Raw genomic sequence first — 23,548 nt, forward strand, 5'->3', positions numbered from 1 at the left:
TTTTTTAGTTTTTGTTTTCCCATTTCGGATGGATTTAAATCTCTAAATTCACCAAAAAGTTCTTTCAGCGCTTCATGATTAATTATGCTTGTATTTAAGGCAAATGGGGCCCTTTATTTCCCCCTTTTTAGCTCACCTGGCCTTCGGCTAGGTGAGCTATTGCATTCACGTGGTGTCCGTCGTCGTAGTTACATTTTTTGTTATCTCTTCTCCTCTGAAACTACTTGACCAATTGAAACCAAACTTGGTATAAATGTTCCTTGGGGTATCCCGCATAGAACTGGTGTGGCGATTTTTGATCCGTCGAAAAACTAAAAATAGAACATAGAAGTCAGACAGTAGTTTTTCACATATATCTCCAAAACCATTAGGCTTAGCTAAATACTGACAAGAATAAAAGTGTTCAGCATGATGAGATCTGTCTGTGGTCAAATTTTCATTTTAATCCATTAAGCCCTTTTGCAAAGTTTTTTGCTATTTTTGATGTTATTTATTTTTAAAATCTTCTCCTCTGACACTATTTGACCAATTAAAAAAAAAACATGGTATGCATTTTCCTTGGGGTATTCTGCATAGAACTGATGTAGACATATTTTATCTGTCCAAAAATATGGCCGCCGTTACTCAAATAGAACATAGGGGTCAGAAAGTAGGTTTTTGCATATATCTCCAAAACCGCTAGGTTTAACCAATTTCTTCCAATAGCTGAAATGATTTTTATTGTTTGGAATACAAAGTCTTTTGGCAAAAAGTTTGTCAGACGACTCCTCATAAGAGTTACTGTCCTTGGAATTGGGAAATGACAGGTTTTCTTTTACAGTTTTCAGCCAATGTCTTGAAAACTAAGGTAGATTTAAACTTTAATTTGCTGAAATGATGCTTTGATAAGACTTATAAATGATTCTTGTGATAAGTCTTATCAAAGCAAACTTCTTGTTTAACTTATTGCCCTTGAAAGCCAAAATTCAAACACGTGAACGATTCAGGCTCCTGGGAGCCTCTTGTTCGTCTTACAATCGGAAAATGGATATTCGTGTTGTGACATTTCGGCGGGAGAAAGTCCTAGAGGGAAATTTCCGAATTTATCTGATAGTGAATTATCGAATTTAATTGCACAGGTAACATTTGATTAATTACTGCTATCTATATAAAAACAATAATGTATTGATACTCCATAGGCTCCAGGTGTTTTATATTGCCACTAAAAACGTGAAGTTGTCTTTGAAAAGTCAAAATTATCACATTTTTTAAAGGGCAGCGATTTTAAATGTCGTATCTCATATCTGTATTAAAAAAAATAGATAAAGTATATCATATTTGTCATAATTACAACCTCATTTTGGTCAATTAAATATAAGGGAAATTAAGGGAACCAGAAATAAGTCATCCTTGAAGTAAAGACTATTAAGAGTTAATAATCGTCTATAGTGCGGAAATTGGTATTCAATGAGTTGGTTAGTCATTTCTCTTTTTTTTTTTTTTTAAGTAAATCTTGTAAAACCTTGCTACTCAGAACAATAATTCAGACCACCATAGTTCAACCTAAGACTCAACCTAATACCAGATGATCCATATTGAAATATTTATCTATATGTCGTCGTTGTGTAATTTCAAATGACAAATAATGTAAATGTTAAATGTTTGTTATCGTTTTATCGAGATTGTTTTAGTATACAAATTGCAAATAAAATATATAAAGGTTAGACATCTTTTTTTTATTGACTAACACATCATTTGTGCTGTATGCGATTTGCCATAACGTTATCAAGAATAATTCTTTCTGTTCTTAGAAACCGATGGCAGATGGCATAACGTTCATTTCCGAAAGATAATTTAACTATTTTGTAGTGAATTGTGAAAAACAGTCTACTATCTGGCTTGCTACGATGTTTAGTTTAGTAGTCGCAATGTCCATAGAGTTAAACACTTACCTTGGAGATAACGGATTGCGATGCACATAACTTCTCCAAATATAAAGTTCCTCAACAACAACGGGATTAAAGTGAAAGGCATACAAAACACGGCGAGGAGCAAATCACTTATAGATAAATTTAACAGAAATAAATTAGTTATGGTCCTCATTTTCCTGTTCTGAATTAAAGTAATAATCACCAACGCATTACCCAAAGTTGAAAGCAGGAATATGATGGAGTATAGTGGAATTCGAATCTTGCCATCAGTATCAAAACCCTCGAAATGATTTGTTCCATTGGAATAGTTGTCATTTGAAACATTCGGATTCGTATCCATCATTTCAGATCTGATGATCCTTATTATTTATTACTCAATGGTGACAAACCATTGTCCGCTTCTCGTCATGAAGCGCAATCGCGAATGTTGAGGAAGATGCTAATGTTTTGCAAATTTAACATAAATGCTAAATTGTATCCTAATTCTCAGAAATGTTTGTTTTCCCTACAATGTAATTGTATAGTTAATCACGAGAAGGCTATAAAAGCGTTATCTCTAATTGAACTCTGAGTGACGGATCACCCCAGATTTCTAGCTAAGACGCAATCCCCGATATATTCAAACGCTTCTTCCAATAATGACTCGATACCGAACTAGTTTAAATAAAAACTTTATGACGTTCACACATCAATAGAGTATTCATTGAATATTCATCATTTTAATTATTTACTTTTATTGCAGTTTTTATAACAGATAATATTTGTTTTTACAATAATTCGCCTTAAAATTAATCGTAAAAAAACAGGTGAAGCGTCAAGATTGATATCCACTCTACATTCAGTAAATTTGACAGAAAACAACACCCGTGTGATTAAGATAGATATCTTTTCCTAGTTGTTATATAAACCCATCTACATATGCTATGTGCAAACAGGTTAAAACAATTGTGCTATGTACAGAATACTTGTATAAGCATGGGCTGAATATAAAGTTATATCAATGGAGACATTTCATTGCATATTGATTAAGACGATTAAGACAAGTGCCAATTCATTGTCTGGTATATATAGCACAAATAATATCAATGAAATGCCCCATTTCCTGTTCAACTTTTCAATAGGGTATAGCATGTACTTTTTTTTTTATATAAATACAATGTACTGTATATTTATAAGAAAGTATGACAAAAAACAACTTTAATTTAAAAATCAACAATATGACTTTCGAAGAACGTTTCCAATTTTGTAAAGCATATATATAACTTTTGACATGATATGCATGATATAATGAAATGAATATTTTATACTTATATAAGCTAATGGATTTGTAAGCAAATTATATCATCATTTTTCACGATAAGATTAAAACCCTTTTTTTTATTGGTAATACTAATCTTGACAAAATAGACAGCATTAAAGACATTGATAGAAGAAAAGTAATGACCATGTATAGATATGACATTGAAATGGTAGTTATGTATTTTGACGCCTAATGTTATGATGTAAAAAAGATGTGAACCAAAACGCAATCGTAGCTGAATAACAAAAACAGCACTTAAAGCACAAACATCATTTGGGGGAAGGAAAATGTATTAGTCAGCTAAGTGTACTTTAGTTCATTTTGGCCTGTTTAACGTATCTTAGCCATTTAATAACGATGTGATTACTCAAACAAGTGCCGTTTTCATTCTATTTTATTGTTTCACTTTTTTTCTATTATATTTTTTTCCAACTTCAAGTACCTAGTTTACTCGTTGAATTTTCATTCAATTCATTATTTTCGAAAATGTCAAAGAAACAACAACCCCACCAGGATTGAAAGGGCCACTCCTGGGTCGTCAATGGACGATGATAAAAGCCTCAGACCACAGAGCAGACTGAAGCTGCTCCACAAACAACACGAAACAGTTGCCCCAATATACTCAAGCAACATAAAATTAAACTGAACATGAAAACGAAAGAAATGCACAGAGGCCAGAAATTCCCGACTTGGGACAGGCGCAAAACGTGCAGTACGTTGAAAGTACTTCGGCGTGATCACAACAGTTCATGTGAACTTAAAGCATGCAGGAAACGCATAAGATCAAATGGTTTCGATCAATCATGTATACTATACAAAGGGACTATACGGCACTGGAATACTTCATGAAAGAGAAATTCGTTATTTTGAAACAGATACTGAAGTTCTTACTCTTTATACTATGCATTTTACAGAAAAGGATTTCGCAAACTTTGGATAAAAAATATTTTATAATAGCATTACTTGTAGTCGCAGAAATCATGCTGGCACGTGCACTTATAATGTAATGTTGTTTTGTGTATCCTGCCAACATTTAAGTGTGGTCATTTTATCTTCATAAGTAATAAAGAGCTTATATGACTTGCTTTAGATTGACAGTGTTGAAAATGCTTAGGATTGTTTGTATGAAATAAGTGATCAAATAGTGAAATAGCGCACCGTTTCAATTTAATTTGCTTGACTGTGATGTAGAGCAATGAGATATGATTCATGATGATTATTATGTATTTTGCATTTTAATATCGATGTGGTATTGGGTAGAATGTTAAAATTTGTTAAATAAAGTTGGGAAGAAAATTTGTAATGTTTGAAAAATAAAGCTTATAAAATGAACGTATAAAATTTCAAAAGAACAGTCAGATATAGAGGTGTGACGGAAGATTAAATGACGAAGTAAATACAGCACTATGTATGTTATGCACAACTATCACCGGTGGTTATATTAGATATCAAGCCCTGTTCATGGAACCTTCAAACAATATCCAAAACTACATTGAAGGAACATTAGACAAAATTTCTTAGTCAAACCAAGCTTTTATTACGAAAGAAAAACTATTGTGATTTAGATCACAGAAATTCATGCAGAAGTTAGGGTTTGTAAATGTATAAAACTCTTTAGAGATGGATCTATCATGAAGAAGCAAGATTACAACCTTTTATGGTTTTCCGTGCACCAATAAATATAAGAACTTCCTGAATCAACGGGATTGGAAAAGAACAGATTACTCCAATCCGAAAAAGCAACGTACATATAAACAGACTGATATGAAAGAAATCTTTACCTCCATGATATCAGAACGACAAAAAGAACGAAATTTGTCTTGTTTTATTTTCGAGGATAGGGGAGTAATGTGGTGTGAATTACCTTGTATACATGTCCGGCTGGAATAAGAATATTTTCCATACTTGAAAGTGACAAATGTGATTAAAATGTTAAATGGGACACTTAGTACGAATGAGGAAAATGGCTAGAATTATAAATACTTATTAAGGTGTTTCCTGTAATTTGTATTATATGTTCAGGTCCTGATTTTCAACACTACTCAAAGCGTGTCGATGTTGATTCAAACTAGAGACAAGCGATAATTTCTCCCATGACCATACATATTTAGTCTACGTTATTCTAATAGGAGAGCACTTAAGGCAGTAGTATAATCTGTAACGAAAGTTTGTTTTTGTTCATATTTTTTTATCATTAAAAAATCTGTAGAGCAATGCAAACCTTTTTGATACGCCCGGTTACTAATGAAAAGTCTGTTAATATCTTGTACGAGGAAAGCTCGAGGCAAATCAGGAAAGTTTCGCACAGATGTACACGTACTGCATTTATCTGTTGGTGTAAAACACCATATAACGTACCATAAACATACAACAAAAATTCCTATCCTTAATGGAAGAGTAATCAAGGGAACCAAGGTTATAGCTGTAATCAAAAGAATGTAATCCAGGGACAAAGACCAGACATGGAAAACAGACATACACAACAAAGAACATAAAGTAACTAAAATCATACATACAAAGTAACAAAAGCAAATGAGCAACTCGGACTCCACTAAAAACTGGGAGCATGGACCAGGTGCACCGGTAGGGTAAGCGTCCTCTGCTTTTCTAGAAACACCCGCCGAGTTGCTCATAAAAAGTCGTCCGTGGTAGACAATCGAGGAAAGGAAAACTATGACCCGTTGAATAAGTCAGTTTTCATGGCGCAGATGGATACACCTTAATGATCCACGAGTTCATGATGACGACCATGAAACTTCTGTATTGATGACTTCTATCTTGTAGCAACATAAGCCTGTTCCAGAAGCCTATTTGTTAGAATTTTAGCGCGATACAAAAAGTCTGCGTAGTTTCGGTAAGCTATGGCATAACGTACATGTTGTGATATGACTATTCCATACGCAGGTGCTGAAGGGATGTTGTCACAGATGAAAGGAAAAATGACGATTCTGAATGAAAAGTCATCAAAGAAAAAGATATAATTTCGCTGTTCAACATTTCATTGCTGATTTCTGATTGGTATTAAATGCGCAGTTAGGTTAAATGTTTTACGTTTCCGCTGCGTACTGTCGAGACCTGATAGAAATTAGAAATAGTTATATAGCTTATTTTTCATTCCCACTGTGCATCAATTTGAAGTAAAACAGAAAAACTGGAAGAAAGGGCCAAAATGTAAATGGCTTTTTAATTAAAATTGCAAAAACAAACGAAGTTAATAGAACTTCTTGCAATAATTAAAGTGTTATCATAAAGATAAAGGGCGATAAAATTATAAATATTATAAAAATGTATTCAAAGCATTAGCAACTCAAACAAAGAAAATGAGATCATTGATTTATTTGTACGAAAACTAAAGACCAACACTACAATAAATGTAATACATATCGCATAATAAGCTGTGGTTACTTTAAAAGTGTTCCTTATAGTTCACTAAGAAGACACACAAAATACATATTCAAGAGCACGTATATGTTTTACTATATTAATCTTAGAAATCAATTAAAATGTAATTGAAATCTTGCGTGTGTTATTAGCATTAAAAATAATTTTGAAATTGTGAAAAATAGATATTATATTTAATTGCACCTATTACGGAATTCTGGAAAATAAGAAAAAATGTATTTATGATATGACAAATAAATACTATGGGGAAAAGATGCGTGGTATGACAGTAATTGAAGATTAAATGATAAAAGATTATTATAACTTTACAGTCAGTTACACCATTGCTGGGTGTAAAAAGAGTTTGACAAATGCAATATTTTCAGTAAAATATTAATGAGTGTACACTAGATGTTTATAATATAGTATATATACAGTTCATCTAGGTGTTATTATGTGGGATAGACGATTAACAATAAATGTCACAACAAATCAATACTATACAACGTCCTAGAATGTGACAGCTCTATTCGCTACACTGCACTATCCTACATAATAACACCTAGTTGAACTGTCCTGTACTACCATACATCGTGTACTAAGTTACAGCCCTAGATTAATTCAACGAGGAGGAATTATCAAGCCAGCGAAAGCTATTTTTATAAACACTAGCTGGTTGAGTGGTCCAACCACTGGACTTCGTGCAGGCGGTGGTGTTACAGACGTCACAGCGGTACGAGTTCGAGTCCCGCGGAGGGAACGACCAAAACTTTCCTTCCCAAATTTGACAGTTCTAATATCGTTGGAAAATTTTCATACCCTTCTATACTGATATTTTCTTCCCTGTGTCAATGTGATCCGATGATGCAATGTAGCGACGTTGTGTTTTATTGATTTGTTGTGACATGTATCGTTGATTTTATCCTCTACCTACATAATAACACATGTTTTTTTTGGTTTTTTTTTTTATTTTTGTTTGTTTTTTTTTTTTTTTTTTTTTTTTTTTTTTTTTGCTAATTTGTTTTTACATCCTCAACCTGGATCATAAAAAATGAAAATGACATTTTAAATGAACGGAGTAATTTTGGTACCTTTATCATATCTATTTAACATTTGATTTCAAAGAAAACCACTGAAAGAGTAATCAAAGGAATCAATGTTGTAGCGGTAATCAAAAGAATGCAATCCAGGGACAAAGACCAGACATTGAAAACAGACAGACACAACCAAGAACACAAAGCAACCAAAATCATACCAACAAAGCAACAAAAGCAAATGAGCAACTCTGACTCCACTAAAAACTGGGAGCATGGACCTGGTGCCCTGGCAGGACAAATGTCCTCTGCTTTTCTAGAAACATCCGCCGAGATGCTCATAAAAAGTGAAACCTGAAAGAATTATCGTACACGCAATACTAACATTTTTTATCACAATTATTGTTCAAAGAACTCGGAGAATAAAATAAACTGACCCGATTATTTTATTCTTAATTTGGAATAGCACTATCCCGATCTGAAAAACTCCAGACAAAGTCTAAAGGCAAGTAAAAAAGAATAGTCCGTATAGCAAATTAAATGGCCTATCAAGTCAAGAAAGTTGGAAACAACCGTAGTGAACCTGAATTGTTAAATGTATTTCCGAAAGAATAGTGGAAGTAAATATATGCCGTATGTTTCTCTATCATTTAACAAATACAAATGCTCTGTGGTATATGTTTATTTTGAAGTCTTAAAAACACTGTACTTTATTTTTTTCATCTTTTTTTGTGTTTCCTGCTTGTATGAGAACGAAAAGTTTACATGAAATGATCGGTTAGCATTGAACATTACGCGATTTCCGATTCAGGCCGAGTGGCTCGTTACAAGACTATAAAGGTCATATACATTAGCAGGGTCCCAATATCTATGAATATCCATTGCCAGTTGTTTAATCTGGTTCTTTATCTGGTACCCTGGTCAATATCATAAGCAACCCAAAGATCGCTAAAATGTACATCTTTTAACAAATATCATACACATGTCTATGTGTGTTTTGTTTTGTTTTGGGGTTTTTTTTCTTGTATGAGAACGGGAAGTTTACATTAAATGATGAAATGATAGGTTAGATAGCATTGATGTGATGTAATATTACCAAGTTTCCAATTCAAACACAGGGGCTGATTACAATTGACGATATAGGTCATATGTACATAATCAGGACTGGATATCTAAATATAGTCAGTGCCAGTTTCCTTGATTGAAAACGTTCGGGTCATCACGGTTACGAATGAGTAAGCAATCATTTCAAGGGAACCAAGATTTTATCGGAAGTCATCCGATTTTAGGGCATATTGCATTCGTGCCATTTTGGATATTGAAAGTAAGCCAAAATCAGTGGCAGAGAATATTTGACAATTAATGACTTTGAAGACTTCAGTCTTCTAATTTTTGTGTTATCTTAGAATTGTTTTGTTACTATTTAACCAATCAAGCACGTTGCAATTCATTCCATGTTTGAAAACGGTTGATACAATTACACCAGTTGTACTATTCTATATCATTAAAATATTCAAGAATTTAAAATCATAACATAGCATTCGAATACTTTATGTTTCCTTTGAATAGTATTTCGATGTATCTTCATTTCGTTTTTCTTTAATTCAATAATAAATCTTACCGACCGACTTCTGAGGTGTTTCAATAAGATTTGTAAGTCTCGTTCTAGTTTCATTTTTCTTCCTGGAATTTCCGATGTAGGACATACCCTATATGCTAATATTTTCATTAAAATAGCATACAAAGTGTGATTTGTACTGATTACAGGACTAGGAAAGACTATGGGAGGGTGTAGTGTATCTCAATCACTTTTTTATCTTCAATCTGAAATAATCATAATAAATTCTAAGAAATATGATCACTGCGTGAGGAGTTTTCGAAAGAATTGACTTTTCTGTCTCGTATCCCATCAAATGTAGAGTAGATAAGAGAGATAAAAATATTTAACCTATTTGATTTGATCTTTAAAGTCTTAATTTTGTTTATTATCATACACCCATGGATTATATTCGCAAAACGAGTCATGATTCAAATAACACCCTTTCAATGTAACGCCAAGTAATGGTTTTTATCGGACTCAATTACAGTAAGAATCTATAAAGAACTAATTGAAAAGTCAAGTGTCGCCCCAATATTGTTTGTACGCATTCTGTCTTTATGCCATAATTTCGTTTAATGCGTTAAGGCATGCAACAACGTAAACATAATCCATATTATTGTAGTCATTTTAAGAAATAGTTTGGAACCACACAATCTAACTAGTGGGATAAAAGTGCATCACATGGACAGAAAAATAATATACAGGAATAACCAAAAGTTAAATGAACGTACAAATGTGTGTATAAAGTGACATATATCATCATTTCGATAATTTGAAAACAATAAAACACTCAATGTTAAATATCTCGGAAAAGAAAGTACAAGATATTGATACACCACACAATCTACTACAATTTGCAATGAAGCACAAACTTTCAAAAAAAAGAAACATACTTAATGTTTTACTGAGATGAGTATTAGTACAATATTAAACTGTACAGAAGGTATTGAGTAATTGCTCACAAAATCACAATCAACATGTTGTTTTTTTTTAATTAAAAATGCTAAAAGAGCTCTTCATCCAATTGTACAACTATTTACGACAAAAAGTATGTAAACGCATTTCTTCTTTTCCTTTTTTAAGTGTTTGTTCTGAATCACTTACGTTTGACATATATTCATATTTTTTTTGAAAAAAAACATACTTACGAACTCTTTTGATTTTACTGCCAAAAAAACGAGTAAATATGAGCAATTAACAGTTAACAATAAATAATAACAGACATCCGTCTCCTGTCGATATAGCAAGCAACATATAATTTAGTCGTCAAAAATACCACTGGGATTCTATGAAATGATTTTACTGTGTTTACTAATATCAATGTCCATTAAGAAAATGGAAAGAGCATTGTTATTAAGAGTTATCAAGGGAACCAAGATTCTAGCTGAAATCAAAAGAATGTAATTCAGAACAAATACCAGACATGGAAAACAGACAAACACAACAGAGAACATAAAGTAACTAAAATAATACAGTCAAGGTAACAAAACTAATGAGCAACTCGGACTACTCTGTATGTTCTACACTCTCTATAACTTTTTATCAGCATTATAAAATCATATGCATATGAAGATAACAAATTTTAATGTATACAAGAAGTGCTAGTAACCAGAAATACAAAACAGGAAGAAAACCTTGCAACCCTCCCCCCCACCCCCCGCCCCCCTCCACAGAAAAATATTACACGTGTTCAATACAAGGACCAGAGCCTCGTTGTTATTGTAAAATGTAAAATGATAAACCAAACCCTTTAAAGTTGGTGTCTGAATACTGAGATTATTCTGAATTAGAAATGCATGTGTATGTTTTTTTTTTTTGTGAGACATGAATGACCTATTGCCTGCTTTTGTATAAAAAACTGCAACTAATTGTTAAGAACATATAAGTTTCATTGAAAAAGAGGAAGTTAAATTTGTGGTTAATTTTTTTTGTTTTTGTAGTCCGTGTTTGTATCTAGATAAAGATATTTGTCTTATTTGTAACGAACATTCCTTCAAAAAAAGTTCTCAAAACGTCATACGTGCCAGACATAACAAGCTTGTTTTCATCTTGTTGGTCGTATAACTGACTTAATTCTGTCAAATTAGAACTAAATATATCAGCTTATTGCAGCTGCCTTAACAATGGGAAACATAATACTAAACGCTCGTATAAATAATATATCTACAAAGTATTTTTTTCTAAAAGTAAGAAACCCTCGTGCTATAAAATTCGTTATACCTCTTACTTAATTTAATTTATTTCCTATTAGAAAAAAGTGTTAGTAACGAACAGAGTAAATTTTATCGATGATAAAGATTACTGATCTTCTTTCTGAGCTGGGTATTCAACTTCTTTTTACACTTGTTAACACTTACTAATACTATGAATGTGTCTATTTTTTTTTATTTTCTTATCAAGTATTATAAAGCAAATGAACTTGTTTCAGATCACACTTAGCGATGTATTATTTTTATTTCCATTGCAAGAAATAATAGTTTGGCCTATTTTTATTCTGACAATTAACCTATTTATCTTATTTTGTACCTTAACCATACAGACCTCTTGCGCGATCTGTACTTGAAGTCAGTCCTGAATTTTTATCTCAACAGGATAGGTCGTCTTAGTTTATCATTGTTTGATGATGTGTCGAATCGAACTACTGTTATACTTTTCATTGTTCATTAGTGTGTTGTGTGATCTGCAAAATAAGCGACTTCTTGAGAATGATCCTACTTTTATCATAGATCGTCTGAATAAGTTAGAAACAACCGTACAGCAACTGCAAAACACATGTAACCACACAGAGGGTAAGCTATGTAATCACTATTTCAGTTATATTGTTCACCAAAAGGCAATGGTAGTATTGAAGAAAAGTATGTGTCCACAATAGGATAAGATGTTACACCGGACTGAAAATACCAATATTGACTTAGCATTCGAAGAGTCATTTCATTAAAATCACAAATTAGCCAAAAAGTTTGAAGTTTCCAAGGAATGTCAATGTCTTTATGTCTTTCCGTCTGTGCTTTTGTTCATTCATTCTACTCTCCACAATCTGGTAAGCACGAATCTTGAAGATTTTTAAACATCCTTATATTTTTAATTAACAGAAGACATAGTTTTCTATAACACATTTATAAAAGAATATATAAAAAGTTTGATTCAAGGATATTGAGATATTTACAGATCTTTGGGTAACAGATTATTTCAAACATTCTATTTTATCCAACGATGTTTGAAAACAATCTGGATTTATTTCCGATAAATAATGGCATTAATTTCACCTGATGAACACAATATATCTAATTTATATTATTTCAATGATTTATTAATCTTTATTTTGACAACTTATCGGTACAGAATTAGAGTTAGCACACAATTGACGTGCGGGCATATCAGATAAGATTTCATTAGCGAAAACCACTTGTGATAAACTTTATCGAAGAATTTCACCTCGGGATTGAAGCTTTACTTACAAAACATAAGGCCATTTTTTATATAATGGTAGTGTTGATCACTTAATCATTATCATAATTATATGATTTGTTTGACTTTTGTGAAAACTGATTTGTTCAACGTGTCATAGTTTTCCTTTCCTCTTTCGTTTACCCTGGACATGGCCTTTTATGATTAGTTCTGCAGGTGTTTCGAGAACAGCAGGGGACGCTTACCTTACCAGGAATTTGTCCCTGGATTACGTTCTCTTGATTTCCGCTAGGATTTTGGTTCCCTTGATTACACTTGATCTAATGTTTTGAAAAAGTTAAAAGTAAAATGCACCAGTAAATAAACATGTGAACATTAAGAAAGTATACATTGTATTTCATTTAAAACTCATAGAAGAAATTAAATCATCGTAAGTATTTTCTGTCATTTTTGTCAGTTTTCGGATTCCTCTGGTTTTATACATTTCATAAATACTGTTTACCCGGTGACCCTCAATGTTATTAAACAAAACATAAAATGTTAAGTGAGAAGTAATATTATAAATCTTTTACATGTTATTTTTTCGGGTTTTTTAATAGATTAAAGCTCCTAAGACATATTGAAAATCAAGCAAAATTCTTTTTCTGCTAAAATATCAATTTCTTATATACATTTTCTACTTATATTGTTCTAGTTTGAAAGATCTTCACAAAAAAAATCACAAGTTTTTGAAATCCTTCTTATTCTTAAACAGAACAGCGAACATCGTTAACGGTTCATCGTGTATTACACAGCTTCGTTATGATGGGGGAACAAATAATATTTCTTATATTTTCGAAGTAACGTCTTACTAACCGTTGCAAATCTATTTTTAACAGGACAGATCCCCGCCTTTTATGCCACAGTGTCGAGTACTTTTAATTTTGGAGATGGAGCCACTTTGATATTTGACAGAGTTAAAACTAATATTGGCAACGGTTATGATGCATTTACGGGTATGTTCGTGGTCCCAAGGGCAGGAACATACACATTTACAAGTATATTATACAATAGTGGCAGTAATAGTGCAGTTGTGAAATTGATGAAAAACAAAGAAATTTTGGTGAATGGTTATTCGTCCGGATCGGAGAACGCCAACACACACACTATGAATGCAGTGTTAAGGCTCCAAATTGGGGACCACGTCTACGTTCAACATAGAGGAAGCTCTTCCGATGTTATAATAGGATCTGACCATTGCTCTTTTTCTGGATTTATGATATCAGACTAGAAACAGATCGAATTATATATTTCCGTCAACAATTGGTCGAATAAATATCATACCTACAATAGTTCGTAATGTAAAAAATTGTTTAGCATCAAATTAGTTTATGCAGGTCTGTTCAAATACTTCATCAGTCGCTCTCTCACTTCTATCTGAATAAGGTGCATTCTAGAAATTTCAGCTTGAAAATGTAGAGGCTGAGCCATCCTATCGTTTTTCAACATTTCTCTGCTGTGTGTCTCTCTGGTTATATCGTTATTGGAAATACAATTTCATAAACACGAATCTTCAGGAATCTCAACCTTAAGCCAAACCTGCTGAACTATCAGGCAGTCTTTAAGATAGGGCCAAGTAGCTTTTAATGTTACAAACTTTAGAAGAAATGCGAAATATATGTTCATTTCATAAACTCCTAATGTATGATGGATAATCTTGATCTAAGAATGTTATCAATTTATTATCATGTTAGGAACTTTTTAGCATTTCACCATCACATGAGCAACTCGGTTAATGTTTCTTTTAAATCCGGAAACACTCACACGGCCGGTGTACCTATTTTTTATTCCGTGTTTTAGTGGATTTTATTGTGTATTGTTTTAATTAATTTGTGTTTTCATAGTGTTTCGTCTGTTGTCTTTGTTCTCAGATAATTACTATCCGTATTATTTTATTCCCTTTATTTTCGTCTAATGCTCCTTGTTTTACTTGATTTTTTAATATCAACATCATATTTGTGTAATGGGTTGTGGATCTTCTTTTTTTTTTTGGCAATAAATTACCTACATTCTTAAGACGTTAATGACGAAACCAAGCCAAACCTCTTATACTACTGTAGTTGTACTTACGGAATGCAAGCCATTTTAGCTAGTTTTTTTAAAGGACGTAATCCTCCAACACGCGACAACCTGGTGAGCGATCTCTTTTGGGAACGGAAGAACAGTAAACATTTTTCTTTAAAAGTTAAACTATTCTCACATCGGCAAGTACGTATATGATTTGAAATAAGTTATTTATAAGCATCCAAGTATCTACCGCAGCTCCAATAACTCAAAGAGTAATCAAGGGAACCAAGGTCATAATGATTATAATATTTCGGATTGTCAGTATTCCATACATCTGCTTATTCGACTTGTGTTTTCAAAGATGAGCATAATGTAAGTTTAATCTTCGACAGTATCAGCACAATAATTGGTGGATTTGATGCATTTATTTACATTCAGTGCCTATCATATTTAAATCCACACAGCTATGTTAATAGTGAATCAACTTATTCTTGTTAACGTTTACTAATTATTTAGGAAGTAGACCAACAGAAAGCATCCATTGTTAAAAAAATAATTAATAATTCTTTTTCATATTGCAGACATTGACAATTTTTTTTAATTAAAAGCAAAGGGAGTCAACGTTCCAACCCGACAAGACTGGATTACTGTTCCATTTGGGAAATGTACGGCAGTTGATTTCAAATTCAAAGCAGAGGACGCTTACCCTACAGGTGCACCTGGTCCATGCTCCCAGTTTGTAGTGGAGTCCGAGTTGCTCATTTGCTTTTGCTACTTTGTATGTATGATTTTAGTTACTTTATGTTCTTTGTTGTGTCTGTCTGTTTTCCATATCTGGTCTTTGTCCCTGGGTTACATTCTTTTAATTACAGCTATAACCTTGGTTCCCTTGATTACTCTTTCACTGTGTCATAGTGTTCCTTTCCTCTTTCATTCACCCATGACATGACATTTTATAAGCAAGTCGGCAGGTTTTTCGTAGAAATACAGAGAACGCTAACCGGTTCATCTCGTCTATGCTCTAGTTTCTAGTGGGTCCGGTTTGTTCTCTTACTATTGTTTCTTTGCGCGTGCTATTCTGATTATTTCATGATTTTGTTGGGTCTATATTGTCCTTGTCTAGTCGTTAACCTTTCATTATACTCTTTTGATCATCATTCGAATTTTGGTTCCTATGGTTTCCCGTTAATGTGATGACGATTTGTAAATAAAAAGGGCTTGTGCGTGATAATATTCCGTTTGTCACTATACCTCAATCGGGAATACAGTTCATTGAATATATATATATATATATATAGAAAGGTCTGAAAAATTTCCAACTATGTTAGAACTGTCAAATTTGCGATTTACATTAATCTTACGAGGAAGAATATCCCGGCCAGCGAAAGCTATATTTTTAGGTCTAGGGCGCTAGATAGATGTAACAGCAGTTCGAATTCCAGTCCCGTGGCGGGAACGACAAATTGACAGCTCTAACAGCATTGGGAATGTTTCAGACCCTTCTCTGCTTACATTATCTTCCCTGTTACGATTAAGCAATGTAGCAATGTAACGAATAGCGTCGTCACATTTTGAGGCGTTTATATATGTATATACAGCCTATCTGGCGGAGTGGTATAGGGCGCTAGACTTCGTGCAGGCGGTATCGCCATAGATGTCATAGCGGTAGGAGTTCGATTCCCGCGGAGGGAACGTGTTTGGGAGAGAGTTCTGCAGCTATAAAATTAATAAACATTGAGTATTGACTTCGTCAGCAATCTAACATTTATTTACGGCGTATGTCAACAGGAGAATGCAATAAAGGACACACCAATTATATAAATTCCTCCATTTTTTTCATTTTTGTTATGTCATTTTTTTTTAAGTTTTATGATTAGCCGTTTAAAAAAATACTTGTGTTGATTTATTAGTTTAAAACAATGAGAACATCTACTATTCCATCAATTGCTATTGATAAAACATTCCAAATTGGGTTTACAATAGAAATTCATGTATTGGGGATCGCATATTACTAAGAAATTTATATTGCAGTGGTAATAGTTAAAATACATTCCATTCTCTGATATCATAATAAGTTAAACATTGCATGAGACCAAAATATTGGTAAGACAAAATTTAGTGTGTGCCACCGACATCATAGGAACTGCTTGGTTTCTACACGGACAGTCTTATCACAACTTAAATCAATTAATATATTTACAAAACGAATTTAACGTACTGATCAGATTTGCAGATTAGGACGTTTGGTAACATATTTAACAGACAGGAACCATCCTACTAATCGATGTTAAATGCGTTCTGTGTTTTATTAACATACTATATGGACACTAGGTGGTGCAGATGTTTAAAAGCTTTTTTATCTTTTATTGTAAACGTTTGTTGTCGTATAGATTTAAACTTCAAACAAGTTGTCAATATAATGTATGGTACAGCTTCAGGCGACAATCATTCATGATAACTTTCCATATGTTGCTAACGATTTTGAAGTATTTCCCGACAATTTCAAAAATAGAACTTGATAGTGTACATTAAAGCTTCTCCTATCAGAACATTCAATGTTTTTTTTTTCCTATACTATAGTTGTATATTTAATTGACGTCTTATGAACATGTCTAATAATTGTGTTATACATGAATCGATATGCACCTACATTTAATTTCCTTGTGGCTTCTATGTGTTTAATAAAACAGTATCTGTTTCATGAAATGTATATGTATAGCGAGCATTGTTACTGGACAAATCATGAATGCCAGTCAAATGCACCAATTAGGTACTTGTTGAATAATTTTATTCTACAGAAATTGTCAAATTTTCATTAAATAACGTATTCTGTTACCGATTGTCTTCTCATAGCCAAAGTTTAAACGCAACTTAAATTATAAAAAAAATGCTATTTGCTGTTCTTTTTGCTTGTTTGCTTGTTTTCTGTTTGTCATTTTTTTCCTTTCTCTTTCTTTTTTTCCAACTTGCATTGACAGATTCATAACAGATGCAAGGTTTTGTGTCAGAATATCAATCTCTTAAAAATATGCTATTTCAACTATAGTCGCTCAAAGAACAAAAGCACAACAGTGTTGATCAATACACTCCATCTCCTTTCGTACATGTATTATACTTCTTTTTTTGTTTGCTTGTTTGTTTGTTTCTTGGTTTGTTTTTGTTTTTGTTTTTGTTTGTTTTTGTTTGTTTTTTGTTTTGTTTTTTGTTTGTTTGTTTGTTTTGTTTTTGTTTTTTTATTTGTTTGTTTGTTTGTTTGTTTGTTTTATTTATTTATTTTTTTATTTGTTTTTATTGTTTTGTTTTGCTTTTGTCTTTGTTTGTTTGTTTCAAATAATTGTATATCTATTATTGATATTTTTCAACTAGTTGTTGATATGCTGTTAAGTGCAGCTAGTTTATAAATACTTTTCAATCTGTGTCTATACAAAAACCGTACCACAATCAGCTTGTGGATAATTGAATTCTTTATCAAGTTATTCTCAAAACTAACATGATACACCATATCATCACGGCTGCTGTTAGAACGTTCTTTTGGTTACTAATCAAGTATTATTATTTACAGGAGTTTCTCCAAATGTCATGCCTTAATTCTCGCCATATGAGTTCGTCTGAATATTAGATTTAACTAATATCACTTTCCAACAGAAAAGTGTTTTCTTCAAAATTTAGATTAGCTGACACCGAACAAAATACTCGATCGGTAATGGCCCAAGATGCTGAGTAATTTGTTAAGAATTTCTCCGACTTCCTTGGTCATGACATCAAGTACATAAATTGTACGCATTAACTACTATAATGCCTTATCTTCTTAACCAACAAGACATTTTTGTTACAGCAATTTCCTCTCATTAAGGTCCTAGCAAAGTTTATTTGTAAAACAAAAGGAAATCAGACTTTTAAACACAGTAGGATACAACTGATACAAAACGTCGTTTTAAGTTCAGTTTTTATCCATTAAGATGAAAAAAGGTTCTTTTTTTTTTATTTTATATGGTGTTTCAGTATTCTTCATAACTGATTTCGAAACAATTTACTTAACGAACTATCGTAAATAAGTTTTGCAGATTGATTTCAATTGTCTATCATTAAATTCCTACCAAAGAATGTAGCATTCCATTTATCGAGGTGAACCAGTAAATTATTTGTACTATTCTGACAGGTATATATCCTACAATTAAATCATTTCCGGTCTTATAACAAAAGACAAACTTGGTTCTCTATTGGTCATTGGCTTTACATAAATACTATTTCTAGGTTCATTGAAAGGAAAATTAAATCATTTGCCAGTTATTTTTAAAAAGGGTTTAGGGATACATATGGTTAATCTATAAGTTATTTGTTTTCATTGATATTAGCAACGACGTTTCATGAGAATTGAGTTTAGAAGTTCAAATTATTGGAAGTACATAAAGGTCGTGATGATTACTTCAAACACAAAAAAATTATATATATTAAATCAACATAAAGATATACTTTTTACTTCTACATATGCAATGAACGCAAACATATATTACCAACGATCTCTTCGAACTGTTTTGTATTCTGTACGAACTATCAATCAAACTGTAATGTATAAAATGTAAACCATAGCGTTGTAATTTATTGCCTATTAAATCCTCTCAACTTAGTAGAGTATGTCCTTTGATCTATCATGTGTAGTAAACTCACACTTTTATAATCCATGTTATTTCAAAATGATCGGTAATATCTGTCTGTAATAATTGGGATATGTGTGCCTTATTTGTCAGAATGAGAGTAATGACACTGTAGGATACTTTTGAATTATTTTTATTATTTTTATTTATCTATTTATTTTGCAGAAAAAGATAAGAAATAAGGACAACCTAGAACAATGTAATTGAATTATGGCGACTGAATTATTCGTCTAATTTTGATGCTGTGGTATTTTTACAATTTCAGTTGATATGAACATTCCAATAACATTCTGGGTAACCCTGACAAAAACAATAAGATAATTACTCGCCAAGGGCCTAAGAAACTATTTCATGTACTTTTAATGTATTTGAAAAAATCCATGACATTACGCATTAAGAAAAAATAATTCTGAATGACATATGACTTTTATGATTTAAAGAAGTCGATCGAAAGATTAAAACTGATATGATTGCTTTTGTGCATGTTGAAGTGTCAGTCATTATGCAATGCTTATGGAGAGTATTAATATGTTTCTCTTTCATGAACTCATCACATTTGGTGATTAAAGGGGAGTTATATAATGATGTCTTGATAATTGCAACTGTTATGGAATACTATCAAATATAAATCGATAGAAATTACATTTATGTTTTTTTATGTTTGTAGTAGCGGGTCTCGTGGTCTATCATATCTGATCGAAATAGATTATGGTTACAATGCATAAAACTTGGAAACTTATACTTTATTTAGCATTCAGTCTGATGTGTAATAAATTATAAAACGACAAATCAAAGTCAAAGAAAAATAAAACAAAACAAAATTTATATTAGTGTTTTGCCAAACAATATGGAAAATAAAGTTAACAGAACCAGAGGTGAACATTGGAAATGTATTAAACTGTTTCGGAAAATAAAGTTCTCAAAACAGATTGCAGACCGACTTCTTATATCTTGAAACCTTTATAAATTTTCTTACTAAAATTTCATTATTAACTGCTGATGCTTGTGACGTACATTCTATAGAATAATGAACATATATGGATTAAGATCACGACAGGGGAAACTGAATGTCATTTTTCACTCTATTAGTAGCTTCTAAGTGTTTTAAACCACTTAAGCTAAGTAAGCTAAATTGAAAACTCTGAAAGTGATCAATACATTCAAGTGTAAAATACTATGCCCAACCTGACACATACAAGAAGCAAATCACAAAGTAGATGTTATTATACGTTTCTGTTGACCATAATTTATGCTATGCAAGTCGTTACCATTTCCTAATTGATGGTCATGTGCCTTAGCAGCAAAAAAAGAGTAAAAAAACACTTTGAATTAACTGAAAAGATATATTAAGTACAATGTTTTACACTCGACAATGCAGACTAATATGAATTTGTATATTCGTTCAGTAATAGACGGTAATTAGTTTACAATTCCGTACAAATTATTCAATATAGTACATATCTGTTTGGTAGGTACAACTTCACAGTTAAATTTAATTTGTTGTCTGAATGAAGCCAAACATGTTATTCCTTGGACACAATTTCACGCGTTTCTGGTTCAAATACCATGGGTTGTTCTCTCGTGGGTATTTTTGCATCTCCATGTTATAAGCTCAGAGAAAATCAAGCAGTGGGAAGGCACCGTAATGATACCAATGCTCGAAATCGTACAACTTCAAAATTTCAAAAGCATACTGCAAAATACGAAACCACTTTAAAAAAAAAAGTAATTTTTCGGACCATAACTTTGTCATATGACGTCTCCTAAAACAATAAGTATTATCAAGTGATACTACTTTTTGAGCAGTAAGTAAGGCTTCAACAACAAGGTAAAGAAAAAGGGCTAGAGTACATAAAGATCAACGTACACAACTCACAAAACATTTCGTAAAACAGTGCAAAACAAACGAATCTGAAAAATGTGAAAACTAACCTTGTAAATACCGGATAGCTACACACATCACTTCCCCAAATACAAAGTTTTTCATCAGTAGAGGTATGAGACTAAATGGCATGCAGAATACGGCTAACAGAATGTCACTTACTGAAAGATTCAGTAAAAATGCGTTGGTAATATTCCTAAATCTACGATTCCGGTAAAATACAAATATGTTCCCCAAAATGGAAAGTAAAAACATTACTCCATACAGAGGAATCATTATTTTCCCATCTATATCAAGTTCTGCTGTCGAAACGGTTTTACTTAAATTTGTTGAATTGTGCATTTTGTAATCTGCAGTTGTCTAAATGTCAACTCCTTTCAAAATAACGCAGAACGAACAGAGACACCTTTACTTCAAAATCTATCGTGTTTATTTAGCTGGTTTAGGCTAACTACAATTTAACTTCATTAACATTCAAATATTATAAGCTATAAATATAGAGACAGATCACACTTTTTAGACTGCAGGCGTCAAAACTTGTTTCGTCCAATACCGAGATATTGACATCTCATTTGATAACCATGAAACTATAACGCAAAAAACATATTAAAGTAAATTAGAAAACGAAAAATGAAGTGATGCCATTACCATAATTTCTCACGTTTAATTGAGATCCCAATTTCAGAAATTTTCGTGACATATATATACTTTGCCATTACTTTCGGAGAATATGTGAGTAGCACAAAAAGGGAAGTAAAAGTAAGGCCAAGCATTGATAGTCGGCAGTGAATTATACACATGCGCATACATGTATACCTAACACTACATTAATGTATTCCGTTCCTTCCTATAAGGCATAAAGTCAGTACTTGAACATGATCATGTAATAACTTCATACTTACATGTATTGGAAATGAATATTTTGATAACAATATAAAGGATGGACGAAACCAATCAAAAAGTCAAGTTACTTTTCCGTTTAGGTCGATTAGTTGTTAAAAGGCTAGCTTTATAAAGACTTTCTGAAGATTTTTGTTACTCGACCTCTAGATAACCAATTTTGAATATTAATTATTTATTTTTACCCATGCGTTCATTATTCCTACATATTGAAAATCTATAATGTACCGACCATTTTATTCTTTACGGATGACAAGGCAATACTTCGAAGTTATATGTCATGTGCTTAAAAGCATATTTTTACAGATTACTGTGACTTTTAAAGACTCCCTATCGGCGCAATCTATACTCATATCATAAAAATTTTTATTCGGAACATTGGTTATTAGTTTTTAAAAAAAATCGGGTTTGAAAACTGCAATTAATTTTGTTTCAGCCAGATTTTGCACTGATCAAAAAACACTCCTGTAAAGCTGACTTTGAAGTAAATTATTTAAAATCACTATTCAATTAACAAAATAAAAAATAAAATGCGCAATAAAATTGTCTTATGCTTACATACACATGTATATGATATTAACTGAAAAAATTGGAAGGATTAGTGTACATGATACATGTATTTGATTTAGGATCATGTCGATTTATGAAGAAATCGACTGCGAACGATGATTACCTCAATTCGATGTTAAATATTTAACAAAGTTTTAAATTTTAAAGTTAAAATTTAGACTTTTGCCAGATTAAGAATTCTACAATTGAAGTTATTTTTAAGAATACATTAAACTTGGCACGGACACACCAATTGTTGTTAACTTAAGTTTCAGGGTGTTGAGACTATGTGTACATCAAAAAGCTCCGTCACCTTTTTAAATCGCCAATATTGTAGCAACTTTTTGCACTCGTAATTTCAGTACTTAATATTCGCATACGATTTGCATAAATATGTAGTTATACGCCACGGTAATGCTGCAGATCTTCGCCGTGTTTACCACCATAGCGTCATAGTTCTAGCATCATACGAGATAAAAATTTACCTCTTAATTATTATACACGTGTGTTTCTTGCTTGTATGAGAATGGGAAATGTACATGAAATGATCGATTATCACTGAGCATTACCCAGTTTCCGACTGAGGCACCGGGGCTCGTTACAAGACTATATAGGTCATATACATTAGCACCGCCCAGATATTTATGAATACTCATTGCCGGTTGTTTAATGTGGTCCCTAATCTGGTTCAATGGTCAATATTATCAGGACACCGATAACTACATATAGGCATTACCAGTTGTTTAATCTTGTTGCGGGAAATTAAATACATTCGGGTCATCACGGTTACAAAAGAGTACACAATCATATGAAGGGAACCAAGATTTTAACGGTAGCCACCCGATTTTAGAGCATTCGTGCCATTTGGATGTTGAAAATAAGC

At 32.3% G+C, this 23,548-nt stretch overlaps 1 protein-coding gene across 3 annotated transcripts in view; it reads right to left on the reverse strand.

The window, feature by feature from the left end:
• Window positions 1-21,986, reverse strand: part of LOC148604543 (cholecystokinin receptor-like) — a 48,126-nt gene extending 26,140 nt beyond the window's left edge. The window contains exon 1 of one of the 3 annotated variants that reach the window (XM_088549851.1): window positions 1,932-2,558. In XM_088549851.1, coding sequence (XP_088405977.1) covers window positions 1,932-2,253 — 322 coding nt within the window. In that variant the 5' untranslated portion in view covers window positions 2,254-2,558. The other 2 variants (XM_088549854.1, XM_088549853.1) reach the window with 2 other exon arrangements.
• Between the last annotated feature and the right edge of the window lie 1,562 nt (window positions 21,987-23,548).

Source organism: Perna viridis, chromosome 10, assembly GCF_037379345.1.
Source record: "Perna viridis isolate PV_CMFRI_1.1 ecotype Kerala chromosome 10, ASM3737934v1, whole genome shotgun sequence".
NCBI lineage: Eukaryota > Metazoa > Mollusca > Bivalvia > Mytilida > Mytilidae > Perna > Perna viridis.